Source organism: Chionomys nivalis, chromosome 7 (assembly GCF_950005125.1).
Source record: "Chionomys nivalis chromosome 7, mChiNiv1.1, whole genome shotgun sequence".
NCBI lineage: Eukaryota > Metazoa > Chordata > Mammalia > Rodentia > Cricetidae > Chionomys > Chionomys nivalis.
The window spans coordinates 58,517,780-58,533,428 of NC_080092.1; the positions used below are offsets into that span (position 1 = coordinate 58,517,780).

Below are 15,649 nucleotides of genomic sequence, written 5' to 3' on the forward strand. Positions count from 1 at the left end.
TTATTTTGAACCCATTTTGGTCCCATAGTTGACCTCACCTGTAGTGTTTAATTAAAACAAAACAAAAAATTCAGCATACATTTTTCATCCCTCCCTCCATCCCTCTCTCGCCTTCAACTACAAAGAAACAATGCTTTAAGCCCTTTGTGCCCTTTTAGAAAATTACACAGATACCCCATTGTGGAACCCTATAATCCCTCCGTGCAAAGGAAGAGATTAGCATATGAATACAAACCAAAATGAATCCAGAATACAAAACGATCTATCGAGTTGTGAAGGTTTTGTATTCTTAAAAATGAATTTATTTCCTCTTTTGTATTGCTCCTTTCGTGGCCTAAGGGTTAAGGAAACTGAGCTTCCCCCTCCGTGCTGGCTACCCGGAAAAGGATTTAAAAAAAAAAAAACCACACACACACACACACACACACACACACATCCCACAACAGATTCTAAGAGGTGCAAAACCAGCAGATGGCTTCTAGCGCCAGTAATCGTCAGTGGAATCTGCTACCCTCGAAATCAGCTTGCTTGCCTGTGAGGAGTGTAGAAAGTGCTGTTCGCTAACTGCGTGGTAAAGGAGAGAAAGCGATAGAAGAGAGCCATAATGCTGACGTTGAAGGCCCGGCCCCGTGAGGTTGCATAGGGTAAGTGGCGTTGGCCAGGCGGCGGTGGCGAAGGGGAAGGGAAGAGGATTTGGGCTAGGGGCGGGGCTTGAAGCGCAGCGTGGCTCCTGATTGCCGGAGCGCCGCTGCCAATCTTGCCGATCCGCTCGCTTAACCAGTGCGCTGGCGAGACGCGCTCAGATATACTGAGCGAGCGCTGAGAAGCAGCCTCAGATCCTGACGGTGCAGCAGCCCGCAGCCTCAGCCAGGGAGTCCCAGCCGCTTTCAATGGAGGAGAAGCCCGGCCAGCCACAGCCTCAGCACCATCACAGCCACCACCATCCGCACCATCACCCCCAGCAGCAGCAGCAGTCGCAGTCGCACCACCACCACCATTACTATTTCTACAACCACAGCCACAACCACCACCACCACCACCATCACCAGCAGCCTCACCAGTACCTGCAGCATGGAGCCGAGGGCAGCCCCAAGGCCCAGCCCAAGCCGCTGAAACATGAGCAGAAACACACCCTCCAGCAGCACCAGGAAACGCCGAAGAAGAAAACAGGTCCGGGAGGGAGGGCGGTGGGGGAAGGGGACCCGGGCTGGGGGGGGGCGGCGAGGGGATGGGGGTGGGGCTAGCTGGGAAAAGCGCGGACCCGGTCGGGGTGTGCGTCCCGCGGGGCCGGGGATGCCCCCTTTCATTCTTCCCGGGCGCGGGCCGCGAGGTGGGGATCGCAGCGCCCTCTCCTCCCCCCCCCCCCAGCATGGGAGAGGCCCGCGCAGGCCAGCGTGACCTTCCCCGGCTGGAGGCAAACCTGGACGCTCGGTTTTGCAAGTCCAACCTTATTTTTATTTTCTTTTTTTTCCTCCTCTGCGGCCCCAGAGTTGCCCGAACGTGGGGGGCCCTAAGAAGGGGTGAAACTCGGCCGCTCCCCCCAAAAAATTCCCTCGAGATGTATGTGATTCAGGCGGGCCTAGTGAATCCGGGCGCGGGTGGTGTCGCGAGACCCTCCCGCGGGCGGCGCGGAGCCGGGCTGAGCCGAGGCGAGGAAGCGTCCGCCCTCACCCGCCAGCCCTAGCCCACCTGTGGCCTTGGGGTTTGCGGTCCGGGGGGCGGCGGGGGACCCCTTCGTCCCGGGGGTCGTTCCCACCCCTAAACGCCCCTGTCGGGCGCCGGGCCCTGCTGTCTGTCCGCGAGGCTCCTCCGGAGGCCGGCGCCCCTGGCCCGCTCTCCTCAGAGCCGGCGAGGCTGGAATGTTCTCTCCTCCTCGCGGGGCCGCTTCCTGTCCGCCATGTTGGAAGCCGATTCCTGTCACCGACTCCGGCCGGCTGAGGAGCGGAGGGGGGAAGGGTGCGGAAGGCCACACGGCACGCCGGGACCGACGGCCCGGGACCCTCGGCGGCCACGGCCGGGTCCCCCGCACTGCGGGCGGCCGGCGCCCGCCGCCCCTCCCCCCGCCCCGCGCCGGGTTGTGTAACCCGGTGGCGGCCGCGCGGCCCCGGGCGGGTCCCTGGGGTGAGGGGCGGGGGCGGTTGGGGTGGGGGAGGGAAGCGGCCACGAGGGGAGCGGCCTGCACCGTGGACCCGCGCGCCGACGTCCGCGTTTCCCGCTCCCGGGTGCGGCGGGAGGCGCGGGCGGGCGGGCGGCCGGGCGGGGAGCCGGCCTCGAAGACGAGCTTGAGAGGGAAGGAGGCCCGGGCGGCGGCCGCGGGCCTGCGAGGGGCGAGGGGTTCGTTTTCGGTAGAGGCGGTGCCTGAGTCCGGGTGGGGTACCCAGCGGGAACCGAGCTCCCGGGTCACGAGTTTCTCTGCCACAGGAATCTCATCTCCTGCCAGGTTCGCTCACGACTCCGCCTCAGAGGCTCTCACTTAGGCCTTTTTCTTTCCTGCAGCGCTTTTCCTACCAAGAAAAAAAAGGGGGGGGGGCAACCTCTTAAACCTTGTTCCATCCGTTTCCCACTCAGCAGCCAGACTTCTGGTACGGGTAGTGACTGTAGGGAGGGATAAATCAAATGGATGGACAACAGGCACAGTTTGGGTCCCCACTCTTACTAACGAAGACCTGAAAGTGGCTTGGCCGTGAGGTTGTGTCAATACCTTCTTATCTTGGACAAGACTTTTTCGGTGGTATTTCGGGAAAGGTAGTTTATGCATTTCAGAACCGATATGGATCCCCAAACTGAATTTTATTTATCATGCTAAACGCCAAAGTCTTGAGGAGATAAGTCAAGAAATAAACATCAAAGATTATATATTCGCAGATTAAACATGTTTATAAACCGACGAGAAATGAAGGGAAACTTAGAAAAAATGTTAAAGTCAGCCTGTCATTTAAAACGAGCAGTTACTGATGAAAAACTTATTGTTGGCAATGTACCTTTGAAGACAGCAGCTGGCTATCAGATTTTCCTTTGTAAGGTGGCACGGACTGATGATAGTGTGCACTGGAAGTTAAGTGCTGAATTGTGAGGATCTGGAGCAGCCTAGAAACTTAGGAATTATGTAACGCTGCATTAATTTTGGTTTTCAGAAGGTGAGAAAGTATTAAGGTTGTCAAATAATGATGCTTCTTAGATGTCAAATTTACACTCTATAAAGTTTGTGTGTTCCCACACAGGACTTGACCTCATAGAGATGCAGACCCTGAACCATTAAGTGGCACCCCTCGAAATGTCTTAAGTTGGGATAAAGAATAAGGAGGGAAAGTGTGTTTGAAAATTTTAAGCTACTAAGTTTTCCATACGTGGTTTGCTCACACAGTGCTGTTGCTTCTTTGTGTACAGTGCTAAGAAAAGAAGAATGTTTTTGGGCAATGACCATTACTCCTCTAAACCTTTTGAGTAACTGGTTCTCAGAACCCAGAAGAGTGCTGCACAAGAGAAGACCAGATGTGTTGTGATTGCAGCTTCACATCCAGAAGCTAGGCTGAGCCCCTTTGAAGTGGAATTAGCATGGCAGCCCTAAATAATAAGTGCTAGGAATTCTTTAATTTTTTTTTAATATTTAAGCTTTAAAAGATGCCTTTCATACTTTGTGCATACCAAAGCCACAGGGGAGAAGTATTATGTAGTTAAATGCAAAAAAAAAAAAAAAAGATTGTCATTAAAACAAGTTTTGTAAACTGAGGACTGAGCCTAGGACACTGGGTATGCTAGGCAGGAATTGTGTATCACTCAGCTACCCTTTATAGCTGAAGTTGTAATTCTGGTGTCTCACTCTCCAGTGTAGCTTGAGTTAGTGTGGGCCACCATTTCCTACTGAACTGTTTTTTCCATGAGTGATTTCTGGTATCTGAACCGTTAAGTACTCTTAGGTAGTAATTGTTCTGGTTTACTTACCAGACAGACTGTACTTTGGTTCAACTTGATTTGAACATCAACTTCATTTTTTTTTTCATGTAACATTGCCCACCTTTAGTTGAAATACAAAAATTATGACTAGTGATCCAAAAGATAGATTGTTTAACCTATTGAGCTATTAAACGGTGAAGTAATTCTTGTCTTTGATGCAGTTTCGGGAGGGTAAATTTAATGATCTGGTTCTCCCCTGCTCCTAATTTTTGTTTTTGTTTTAGATAGGAGTGCATGATGCACCATTGTGCCTGGCTTGACTTTGTGCTTTTGGGGTTTATTTATTTATTTATTTGAGACAAGGTTTCTCTCCAGCTCTGACCTGAAACTCATTCTGTAGACCACCAAGCAGTTGGCCTCCAACTCAGAAATTCTCCTGCCACTGCCTCTGCCTCCTGAGTGCTGTGATTAAAGGTGTGCACCAGCACTGCCAGTAGCTTTCAGCATTTTTTAAAAGAACATTTTACAGAAAAAACAGCAAATAGTGTTCTTGACTCTTTTGTTTCATAGTTAGACTCTATAAGGGAGAAATATATTTGAGACAGGGTCTTGATATGTATTCCTGACTGGCCTGGAATTTATCTAGATTAGGCTGCGTTCAAACTCAGATTCCCCTGCTTCTGCCTCCTCAGTGCTAGGATTGGAGGTTTGACCATCACATCTCCATGAGAGCTTTTATTTGGGAACTGGAGATAGTCTAGTGGTAGAATGTCTGCTAGGGGTACTCACTCAGCCCTTACCACAGGAAGTCTGACTGACTGGCTATCATAGATTTAAAAATGAAAAGTAGTACTTTAACACTGGAAATTAAGAATTTTATTTTTTCTTCTAATTACTAAGGGTTGAGTCTTGGACTTAATGCATGCCAGTCAGGAAGTTAAGAACTTCTTTAAAATGTATTTTCTGATGAAGGGTGATAGTGGCACATGTCTTTAATCCCAGCACTTGGGAGGCTGAGGCAGATCTCTGAGTTTAAGGACAGCCTGGTCTACAAAGTTTCAGGATGCCAGGGCTACAGAGAAACCTGTAGTTACTAAGATTACTTTTAGAATTGAGGATTTCTCCTAAGGACTCTACAATTGATGGCTAATCACCATTTTACTAGTAAGTAGGAATTGTGTCCCAGTAGATCTCTTGTAATCTTTAACTGGCAAAGTCTTTACATTGAAATACTTGACAGATTTAAAAAATTAGATTTCTTTTATTGTGTAGTTTTGTGAGCAAGCGTTACATGAGGGTAGAAAGCAGTGACCACAGTTTAGTTTAGATTTCTAGTTCTGCCACTTCGTGACTTGGGTATTATTTTATCTAAGTCTTTTAACCCAAGTATAAGAAAACAAGTCTTTGCTTAGAAATATTGGTATAAATTTTTGCTTCATGTGTTATGGTATGATCTGATGCCAAGTTCATAGGATTTAGAGCTTTGTTAGATGGATTGTAACTAGCCGCTTACGGTCTTCAATTTCCTAACTTTTGGTGGGGTGGTTTAATGCAAGGGATTGAATTCAATGGTCATGCATGCTAGGCAAAGGTCACAGCCTTATTTCTTTTCCTTTACAGTTTACTGTATCTGAACACTTGGGATTTTGCCCAGAGGGTAGTTCTGGTCCTATTTGTGTGTATAGTTCAGGGTGGCTTCAATCATGCAATCATCTTGCCTCAGTTTTCAGTGTGATTGCTGAAGTTACAAGCTGTTACCACACCTGCCTGGATTGTATTGCATTTAATTAATTGTGAGGGGATTTTTTTATAACAACTTCATGGCCATAATGTGTAGGTTTATTCTGTTTAGATAAATCTAGAGTATTACGGGCATGCTGCTTGAAGAGGTCCTGTTCTTTCTAGTTAATTCTGGCCACTGGCCCTGTACATGGACCTGATGTGAATTGTGTCCCAATTCTGCCTAGCAGTGAACTCAATGTTTTAATCTATGAGATAGGGCTGACAAGTCTCTTCATAGAGATGTGAAGTAACAAACCTTACACCATAGTATGGGGACATTCAATAAATAGCTTTGGGATTTTAGTACTATTGTGATTTAAATGGCTTTTGTTTTGTTTTGTTTTTGTTTTCTTTCTTTAGGCTATGGTGAAATAAATGGTAATGCTGGAGAAAGAGAAATATCTTTAAAGAGCCTCAGTTCTGATGAAGCTACTAACCCTATTTCTAGGGTCGTCAATGGCAACCAGCAAGTTGTAGACACTAGCCTGAAGCAGACTGTAAAGACCAGCACCTTTGGAAAAACAGGAATTAAAACCAAGAATTTTATTCAGAAAAACAATATGGACAAAAAGAATGGGAAGTCTTATGAAAATAAATCTGGAGAGAACCAGGCGGTAGACAAGACTGACACTGTAGCAATTCCAAATGGTGTTATAACAAATAATTCAGGCTATATTACTAATGGTTATATGGGCAAAGGAGCAGATGATGGTAGTGGATCTGAGAGTGGATATACAACTCCTAAAAAAAGGAAAGCTAGGCGCAATAGTGCCAAGGGTTGTGAAAACCTTAATTTAGTGCAGGACAAAATAATGCAAGAGACTAGTGTCCCAGCATTAAAACAGGGACTTGAAAGTTTAAAGCCTGACTATAGTGAACAAAAGGGAACTCGGGCAGATGGTTCGAAGCCTATTTGGAAGTATGAAACTGGACCTGGAGGAACAAGTCGTGGAAAACCTGCTGTGAGTGACATACTTCGTAAAAGCTCAGATATTAAACCTGGTTTGAGCAGCAAAAAGTTTGATGATCGGCCTAAAGGAAAGCATGCCTCAGCTTCTGCCTCCAAAGAGGACTCATGGACTTTGTTTAAACCACCCCCAGTTTTTCCAGTGGATAATAGCAGTGCTAAAATAGTTCCTAAAATAAGTTATGCAAGCAAAGTTAAGGAGAACCTCAACAAAACTGTACAGAACTCTTCTGTGTCACCATCTTCATCTTCATCCTCTTCGTTATCTACTGGGGAAACTCAGACTCAACCTTCAAATCGATTATCCCAGGTCCCCATGTCAGCTCTGAAATCTGTTACTTCTGCCAACTTTTCTAATGGGCCTGTTTTAGCAGGAACTGATGGAAATGTGTATCCATCAGGGGGTCAGCCACTGCTAACTACTGCTGCTAATACTTTAACACCCATCTCTACTGGGACTGATTCAGTTCTTCAGGACATGAGTCTGACATCAGCAGCTGTTGAACAAATTAAGTCTAGCCTTTTTATCTACCCTTCAAATATGCAAACGGTGCTGTTAAGCACTGCGCAAGTAGATCTGCCCTCTCAGACAGATCAGCAAAATCTGGGGGATATCTTCCAGAATCAATGGGGTTTATCATTTATAAATGAACCTAGTGCTGGCCCAGAGACTGTTATTGGAAAGTCGTCAGATCATAAAGTAATGGAAGTGACATTTCAAGGAGAATATCCTGCCACTTTGGTTTCACAGGGTGCTGAAATAATTCCCTCAGGAACTGAGCATCCTGTGTTCCCTAAGGCTTATGAGCTGGAAAAACGGACTAGTCCTCAAGTTCTGGGTAACATTCTAAAACCTGGGACTGCTGAGAGTGGAGCCTTATCCTTGGAACCCAGTCATATAGGTGACCTGCAAAAAGCAGACACCAGTAGTCAAGGTGCTTTAGTGTTTCTCTCAAAGGACTACGAAATAGAAAATCAAAATCCTCTGGCCTCTCCTACGAACACTTTGTTAGGCTCCGCCAAAGAACAGAGATACCAGAGAGGCCTAGAAAGGAATGATAGCTGGGGTTCTTTTGACCTGAGGGCTGCTATTGTATATCACACTAAAGGTAACTTTTTTTATTTCCCAAAGATATTGATGGGCTGATTGTGTGTGTGTGTGTACATATACTAGTATATTTGAGTCTATGATTATAAGTGGTTGAATAAGTAATTAGTATAAATTTCCTGATTCAATGTCTCTGGAGACAATATAGTTTATAAGAATGTAGTTTTCCAATATAAAATTATCAAGAAAGGAATAATTGATCACATAGTTAGAGGTTTTTTTGGTTTTTTTTTTTTTTTTTTTTGATTTTTTTGAGACAGGGTTTCTCTGTGGTTTTGGAGCCTGTCCTGGAACTAGCTCTTGTAGACCAGGCTGGTCTCGAACTCACAGAGATCCCCCTGCCTCTGCCTCCCAAGTGCTGGGATTAAAGGCGTGCACCACCACCACCCCGCTGTTATAGAGGTTTTATGTGGAAATGAAGCACTTGCTTAAAGGAATAATTATTCTTTAGCTTTTTGAAACATGGTTTCATAGTTAGGCTGACCTTAAATTCTTGATCCTTCTGTTTCCCAGGTGCTGGGATTTTAAGTGCATGCTTCCTAACATGCCTTGCTCAGTATTTCTAAGGCTAATGAGTTTTTTGTATGTTTTTGTTTTGTTTTAAAGTGATGCCCTTAAGTCCTAATCCTCTTTCTCAGGTTCTGCTGGGATTGCAGGTCTATGCCACGAAATGTGGCCTGCTTCTTACTAGCACTTGAGGCAGAGGCAGGCAAATTCCTGAGTTTGAGGCCAGTCTGGATACAGAGCAAGTTTCAGGACAGCCAGGACAAATTAATGTCTCAAACCTGAGAAAAAAAAGTCTTGGGCCCCAGAGATGGCTCAAAGAATAAAGACACCTGTTTCCCCAAGCCTTATGTGAATTTGATCCCTGGTTTCCAAATGGTGGAAAAAACTTGACTTCTACAAGTTGTCCTTTGACCTCCACACTTGTGCCATGGCAGATCCCTCCACTTGCAAAATCTAATAAAAAAATGTTTTTCTTTTTGCTGAATAGCATAACTTTTGGTTTTCGAGACAGGGTTTCTCCGTAGCTTTGGAGCCTGTCCTGGAACTAGCTCTTGTAAACCAGATTGGCCCTGAACTCACAGAGGTCCACCAAGTTCTGGGATTAAAGCTGTCTGCCAGCTAACTTTTTGTTTTGTATTTTTGAGGCAGGGTTTCTCTGGCTCTGACTGTCCTGCAACTCTGTAGAGCTGGCCGGCTTCTAACTCACAGATGCACCTGCCACTGCCTCCTGAGTGCTGGGATTAAAGGCCTGCATCACCACTACTGCCTAACTTCCTTCTATCTTTACTTCTTTTGGTCTAAGTCTCTGAACTTCTATTCATAACTCCCTAACCATTTTTCACAAAAGAGGTGGAATAATCTTAGAAAGGAGGGGTTTATTTGGTCTGCAGATTACAGTTTTCGTGACTGAGAGAAGCCAGGGCAAGAGTTCAAGACAGGAGCCTGAAGCCAGGAACTGAATCAGCAACCAGAGAAGAATGCTGCTTACTGTCTTTCGTGGCTCGCTTAGTTACCTTTCTCATACACCCAGGGCCACCTGTATAAAGATAGTACCATTCACAGTGTACAGGGCCCTTCTGCATTAATTAGCAGTCAAAAATGCCCCATAGATGTGCCCACAGGCCAATTTTCTGGAGGCAATTCCTCAATTTATGGAATTTCTTGTTCCAGGTGTGTTTAGGTTTGTTCCAAGCTGAATACGAAATTAAACAACACACCTAGCATCTCTGTGAAAGACTAGTCCAGCTCCTAGTATCACCAAGATTTTATTTATCATTCATTTATAAATTAAGTCATGTCATTCCTCTTCAAATTCCTTTATTTTTTATTGATTTGATTGAGATAATACAGTTTTCTATGCTCCCCTCCCTGCCTCACCCTTCCCCACCAAATTCCTTTTTTTTTTTTTTTTTTTTTTGGTTTTTCGAGACAGGGTTTCTCTGGCTTTTGAGCCTGTCCTGGAACTAGCTCTGTAGACCAGGCTGGTCTCGAACTCAGAGATTCACCTGCCTCTGCCTCCCAAGTGCTGGGATTAAAGGCGTGCGCCACCACCGCCCGGCCCAAATTCCTTTTATATCACTCTCAATTACTATATTACAACTATTCATGGTACATCCTTTGCATAAATCAAGAAGCAGTGTGATCTACTTGATCTATTAGCCTAAAGTGTGACTTTATGCTCATCACTTTAGAATTTACTGCTTTTTATAGGAGTTTGAGTCCCAGCACCCACAATCTATAACTCTAGCCTCAAAGGAGATCTGATGACTTCTATTTGCCTCTGCAAGCACTGTGCTCACATCCACATTTTGACACCTTATCCCATGCAATACATATAATTAAAAATTTTAGAAAATAGCTAGGCAGTGGTGGCGCACGCCTTTAATCCCAGCTCTCAGGAGGCAGAGACAGGTAGATCTGAGTTCAAAACCAGCCTTGTTTTCTGAGAGTTCCAGGACAGTGAAGGCTACACAGAGAAACCTGGCTTGAAACGCCCCTCCCCAAACAAAAAACAGAATAAATATTTGTTTCATGTAGCCCTGGCTGTCCTTGAACTAGCTAGCCTTGAATGCAAATAACTGCCCACCTCTGTCTTCTGAGAGCTAGGATTAAAGGCAATTAGGTAGGGATCTGTAGGAATAAGGGTAGGAGTGAAGGAATTATCAGATTTTCATTGGTATAAGCCAAAAGAGGATGCCAGATTTGAAGGTGGCGGAATTACAGGCAGTTGTGAATTGTCTGGTGTGAGTTCTGGAAATTTAGCTTGAGTCCTCTGAAAGGGAGATGTTTATAATGGCTGAGTCATCATTACAGCCAGCCTTTTATAAATTGAAAAAACTTAATACATGAAGTTTTATTTATTTATTTATTTATTTATTGGTTTTTCGAGACAGGGTTTCTCTGTGGTTTTGGAGCCTGTCCTGGAACTAGCTCTTGTAGACCAGGCTGGTCTCGAACTCACAGAGATCCGCCTGCCTCTGCCTCCCAAGTGCTGGGATTAAAGGTATGTGCCACCACCGCCCGGCAGAGAGACCCTGTCTCAAAAAACTGTGGAGAATGGAAATGGGAAGGCTTGATATTGACTAGCAATTTGTAGTTTGGAAGTAGGAATCTTGACAGGTAAAGATTGACTTGCTCTCCAGATCTTTTTTTTTTTTTTTTTGGTTTTTCGAGACAGGGTTTCTCTGGTTTTGGAGCCTGTCCTGGAACTAGCTCTTGTAGACCAGGCTGGTCTCGAACTCACAGAGATCCGCCTGCCTCTGCCTCCCGAGTGCTGGGATTAAAGGCGTGCGCCACCACCGCCTGGCTTTCCAGATCTTCTTGAAAATAAAAGTTTAGAAGCTGAAAATAGAGCAAAAAGGTGCTTATTAAGTTTTCTATGGTGTGTTTAATTATATATGTAAAAATTCCACCAATATAGTTGGGTAGTTTTGGTGTCATTTTCTGTGTCATTTGCTCTCTAGGGCCTATTATAGAAAACCAGTGTCTTAGAGTTTGTGATAATTATGTGAGCCTAGAAGACATTTTTCTCCTGCAACCTCAAAAGCAGAGCAGACCCGAGAAATTGTTGCTACCAAGAAAACATGCTTTACTCTATTCTTTCCAAAGCTTTCTCAGGCTTTCTGTAGATTCAGTGCCCCATGTCTGGGTGCCATGTGTGTGTGTGTGTGTTGGATTTTCAAGACAGGCTCTGTTTGGATATCTGTTCTAATCATCCTAGTACTGAGTGCTGGGATTAAAGTTGTGAACAATCATCACTGGCTTTTTTTCTTAAGTGTAGAACTGATTTAAGTAAACTAAATGCCATTTTATATTGTTGCAGTTTTAATTGAATTTAGTGAAGTGCATCAGCTTGAATTTTGCAGTTGAGCATTAATAAAGTTGATCTAACGAATATTGTTTTCCCCTAAACAGAATAGAACTAAGCCGATAATAGTTCATTTAGGTCCCAGGAGGACAAGTTCTTTGAAACCCTACTAAGTATTGGTTGGTTCAGTAGTGGTTTATTGGCCTAGTGATTTTTCTGTCTGAATTTATTTTGAAAGTATGGAGTTGCAGATGGTTGTGAGCTATCCCCATATGGATGCTGATAACCAAGCTACACCCTATTGGAAGAGCAGCAACAGCAAGTATTGACCACTGAGTCATCTCTCTAGTCTTTCTTTTTTTTTTTTTTTTTTGAGATTTATTTATTATGTACACAGTGTTCAGCCACATGCCTGCAGGCCAGAAGAAGGCACCAGACCCCATTACAGATGGTTGTGAGCCACCATGTGGTTGCTGGGAATTGAACTCAGGACCTCCGGAAGAGCAGTCAGTGCTCTCGTCCTCTGAGCCATCTCTTCAGCTCTAGTCTTTCATTTTTTATTTATTTATTTATTTTTATTTTAAACTTTAAAGGGAGAATCACTTGAACTTAACTGGACTCTCAAGAGTTACCTTTATAGTGTTAGTGTTCTGGTCCTTTTAGTGTTGAGTAATAGTTTACTAAGTAAGTTAGGCTTATAATTGGTGCATTGCTCTTATCTCAAGTAGGCCATTCACCACTTTAATTTAGAAGTATTAGGGTATGTGATGGCATTTTAATAGGAATGGTACATATTTTACGTTTAACATTAATTACTTGCAGTGTCAGACGTACAACTAATTTTTAATGTAAATGTTCAGTGCAATTAAAGATAGAAAGATTGAAGGCTAACCTTCTACAAAGGGAGTTTAAGCTGTGAGTTCGAGACCAGCCTGGTCTACAGAGCTAGTTCCAGGACAGGCTCCAAAACCACCGAGAAACCCTGTCTCGAAAAACCAAAAAAAAAAAAACAAAAAAAAAAAATCAAAGGTGTTGCACACCTTTAATCCCAGCACTCAAGAGGCAGAGGCAGGCAGATCTCTGTGAGTTCAAGGCCAGCCTGGTTTACAAGAGCTAGTTCCAGGATAGGTCCCAAAACTACAGAGAAACCCTGCCTCAAACCAAAATAAATAAATAAATGAATGAATGAATGAATGAATAAATAAAAGCTATGACTTTCAAAGGACTTTTATTCAGCATGATATGATGTAACATAGTTAGACTTTCATTGTGTCCTTTGGTAAAAGAAAAAAGGAACAATAAAAACCCCAAAAATTATAAAATGATAACACATAAGGGATTGGTAATTAAAGTCTAGTTTTGGCATTTTTCTCTTAGCTCCTCATGTATATATTGTGCTTAAGAAATGACCGTAGGCCATGATGGTGGAGATCACTCCTTTAATCTTAGCACTCTCCCAGCCTGGTACTAGATACACATGTAGGCAAAACACCTATATACAAAATCTTTTTGTTTTTTATTTTTTTTAAGACTGGGTTTCTTTGTATAACAGCCCTGACTGTCCTGGAACTCTTTGTAGACCAGGTTGGCCTTGAACTCAAAGAGATACACCAATCTCTACCTAAGGTGTGTCTCCATACTACCATAGAAGAGCTCATTGAAGGAACAGTTGCCTCATAGGTGTGGTCAGTATTCAAACCCCAGTGCCACAAAATAATTCAGTGATCAATTTTAGCTCGTATACTAAGTGGCAATATAGATGAATTATAATTTATACTTAGTAGTTGGGATAACTGAGACAACTTGAAAGATATCAGATAAAATCAGTCAGTTAAAACTATGCAAGGAAAACCTAGTGGGGGTAGGTCCCAGAGACCAGGCTTAGGTGTGTAGGCTTGGCAGCAAGTATCTTTACCTTCTTAAAACTCCACTAATTGCAGTGCACACACACAATCTTAAAGTAATGCTTATTGTATGAGCGTTTGTGTTTGCCTTCATGTGCACCTGTGTGGAAGTGTCAGATCCTGGAGTTACACTTAGTTGTAAACTACCATGTGCATGCTGGGATTTGAGCCTAGGTCCTCTGGAAGAACAGTCAGTGATCTTTAACTGCTGAGCCATCTCTTCTAGTCCTAGTTGTGATCTGTTAAATCACCTGAAGCTAATGTCCTATGGAGAAACTGCTAGTATTAAAATATATTTCAGACAACTGGAGGCTGTTAAGTCAGTTTGTGGCAGGTTATTAGTATAAACAGTTTGGTTCTCCAGTTTGTGATGCATCAGGGCAGAGAACTTGTTATGCCAGCAGCATCACCCAGTCTTGCAGGCATGTAAGCGATGAAGTTCTAATTTAGCGGTTCATTTGAAAATACAAGTTTAACCTGGCTGTGGTGGTGCACACCTTTAATCCCAGCACTCATGGAGTCAAGCGAATGTTTGAGTCTTTATACAAAGTGAGTTCCAAGACAGCCAGCAGTGTTATGCAGAGAAACCCTGTCCTGAAAAACTGAAAAAAAAAAAAAAGAAAAAAAGAAAAAGAAACGGTTGCTCTATAATCTTTTTGGCTTGATTTTTTTTTTTTTTCTCCTACCCTCTTTGCCACAGCATGTATTTTTAAGGAGTATAGTGCTAATTTGGAATTTCTTTTTTCCTTGCGAAATATCTGCCATTGACTAAAAGTACTTTTTTTTGTGAGAAGATTACTTTGGCAAGATGGATCTTTTCCTTAAAAATACTTAGGCACCGAGTCACTATTTTAGTTCGTAATGTACTTGCCTAGAAACATGCAAACCAAGCATTTAGGATCTGGAAGAGGAGGCCAGTGTGATACATGAGATCCTTCCTTTAAAACATTTAGGTGAGGGAGAAAACACAAGATTTTAAATGTGAGGAGACAAAAAAGTAGGGAAAATCAGTAGAGATTGAACTGGATTTTCATGAGTTTTTCTCATTTTTGTTTGGAAAAGGTCTCACTATGTTGCCTTGAATGTGTAAATCAGCTGAAACTCTGAGATCCACCTCCTTCTGCCTCAAGAGTGCTGGGATTGCTGGGCGGTGGTGGCGCACCCTTTAATCCCAGCACTTGGGAGGCAGAGGCAGGCGGATCTCTGAGTTCGAGACCACCCTGGTCTACAAGAGCTAGTTCCAGGACAGGCTCCAAAACCACAGAGAAACCCTGTCTCGAAAAAAAAAAAAAAAAAGAGTGCTGGGTTTAAAGGTGTGTGTTACCACACCTGGTGATCTTTTTAAATTATTATTTACTTTTTAGTTATTTATGTGTGTGTGTGTACACACATAAATGTTTATGTTTCGAGGCCAGCCTGGTCTACAAGAGCTAGTTCCAGGACAGGAACAAAAAAGCTACGGAAAAACCCTGTCTCGAAAATCAAAAAAAAAAAATTTGTTTATGTACGTAATGGTCTTTGGAGGCTAGAAGAGGACATCATATTCCTTGGAACGATGTGGAGGTATAATGGCCACTTCAAGGCAAGTTCAGGATATTTGGTAAGAGGTAATACTGTCAAACAGACAGACCAAAAAACGGCCTGCTAGTATAGGCCTGTAATTCTATTTATGTTTACAAACACAAGGCCTACCTAGGTAACAAGAATGCATTGGCAAACAAAAGTAAAGAGGACTGGTCAGATAGCTTGCCTAATAGACACAAAAGACCTAGGTTTACTCCCTAGTAGAGAAAAAAAAGGGCAAGAGCAGTGGGAAAGCGGCATCAGGTGGCCAGATATTTCTGAGGAAATATTATTATTATTAACGTTCACTATAGTTATATAATATGATTAGTGCCACGATTGATAGTAAATGCCCCAATGCCAGTACTTAGGAGATGGAGATAGGGGTTCAAAGTCACCCTTTGTGATGTCAAGTTAGAGTCTAAACTGCATGTCTTAAATACCCAGAGAGAATGGATTAAGTATGGCTTCCACCTAATAGTACTAAACACATAAAGGCCAACTCAGCTTTTGACTTCTAAATAAATAGTACATTTACCATTAGCAGGAAAGAACCAGACTCCCTAGATAAATGAATGAGAATGGGGAGTGTCTCATTCAGGAAAGAAGCTACTTCT

General features: G+C 43.5%; 1 protein-coding gene across 1 annotated transcript in view; it reads left to right on the top strand.

Annotated features, from left to right (window-relative positions):
* The first annotated feature begins 825 nt into the window (after positions 1–825).
* Nufip2 (nuclear FMR1 interacting protein 2) overlaps positions 826–15,649 on the top strand; it is a 29,806-nt gene continuing 14,982 nt past the window's right edge. Inside the window, exons 1-2 of the mRNA XM_057774179.1 lie at positions 826–1,170; positions 6,037–7,752. Coding sequence (XP_057630162.1) covers positions 891–1,170; positions 6,037–7,752 — 1,996 coding nt within the window. The 5' untranslated portion in view covers positions 826–890. The remainder of the gene's footprint in view (positions 1,171–6,036; positions 7,753–15,649) is intronic.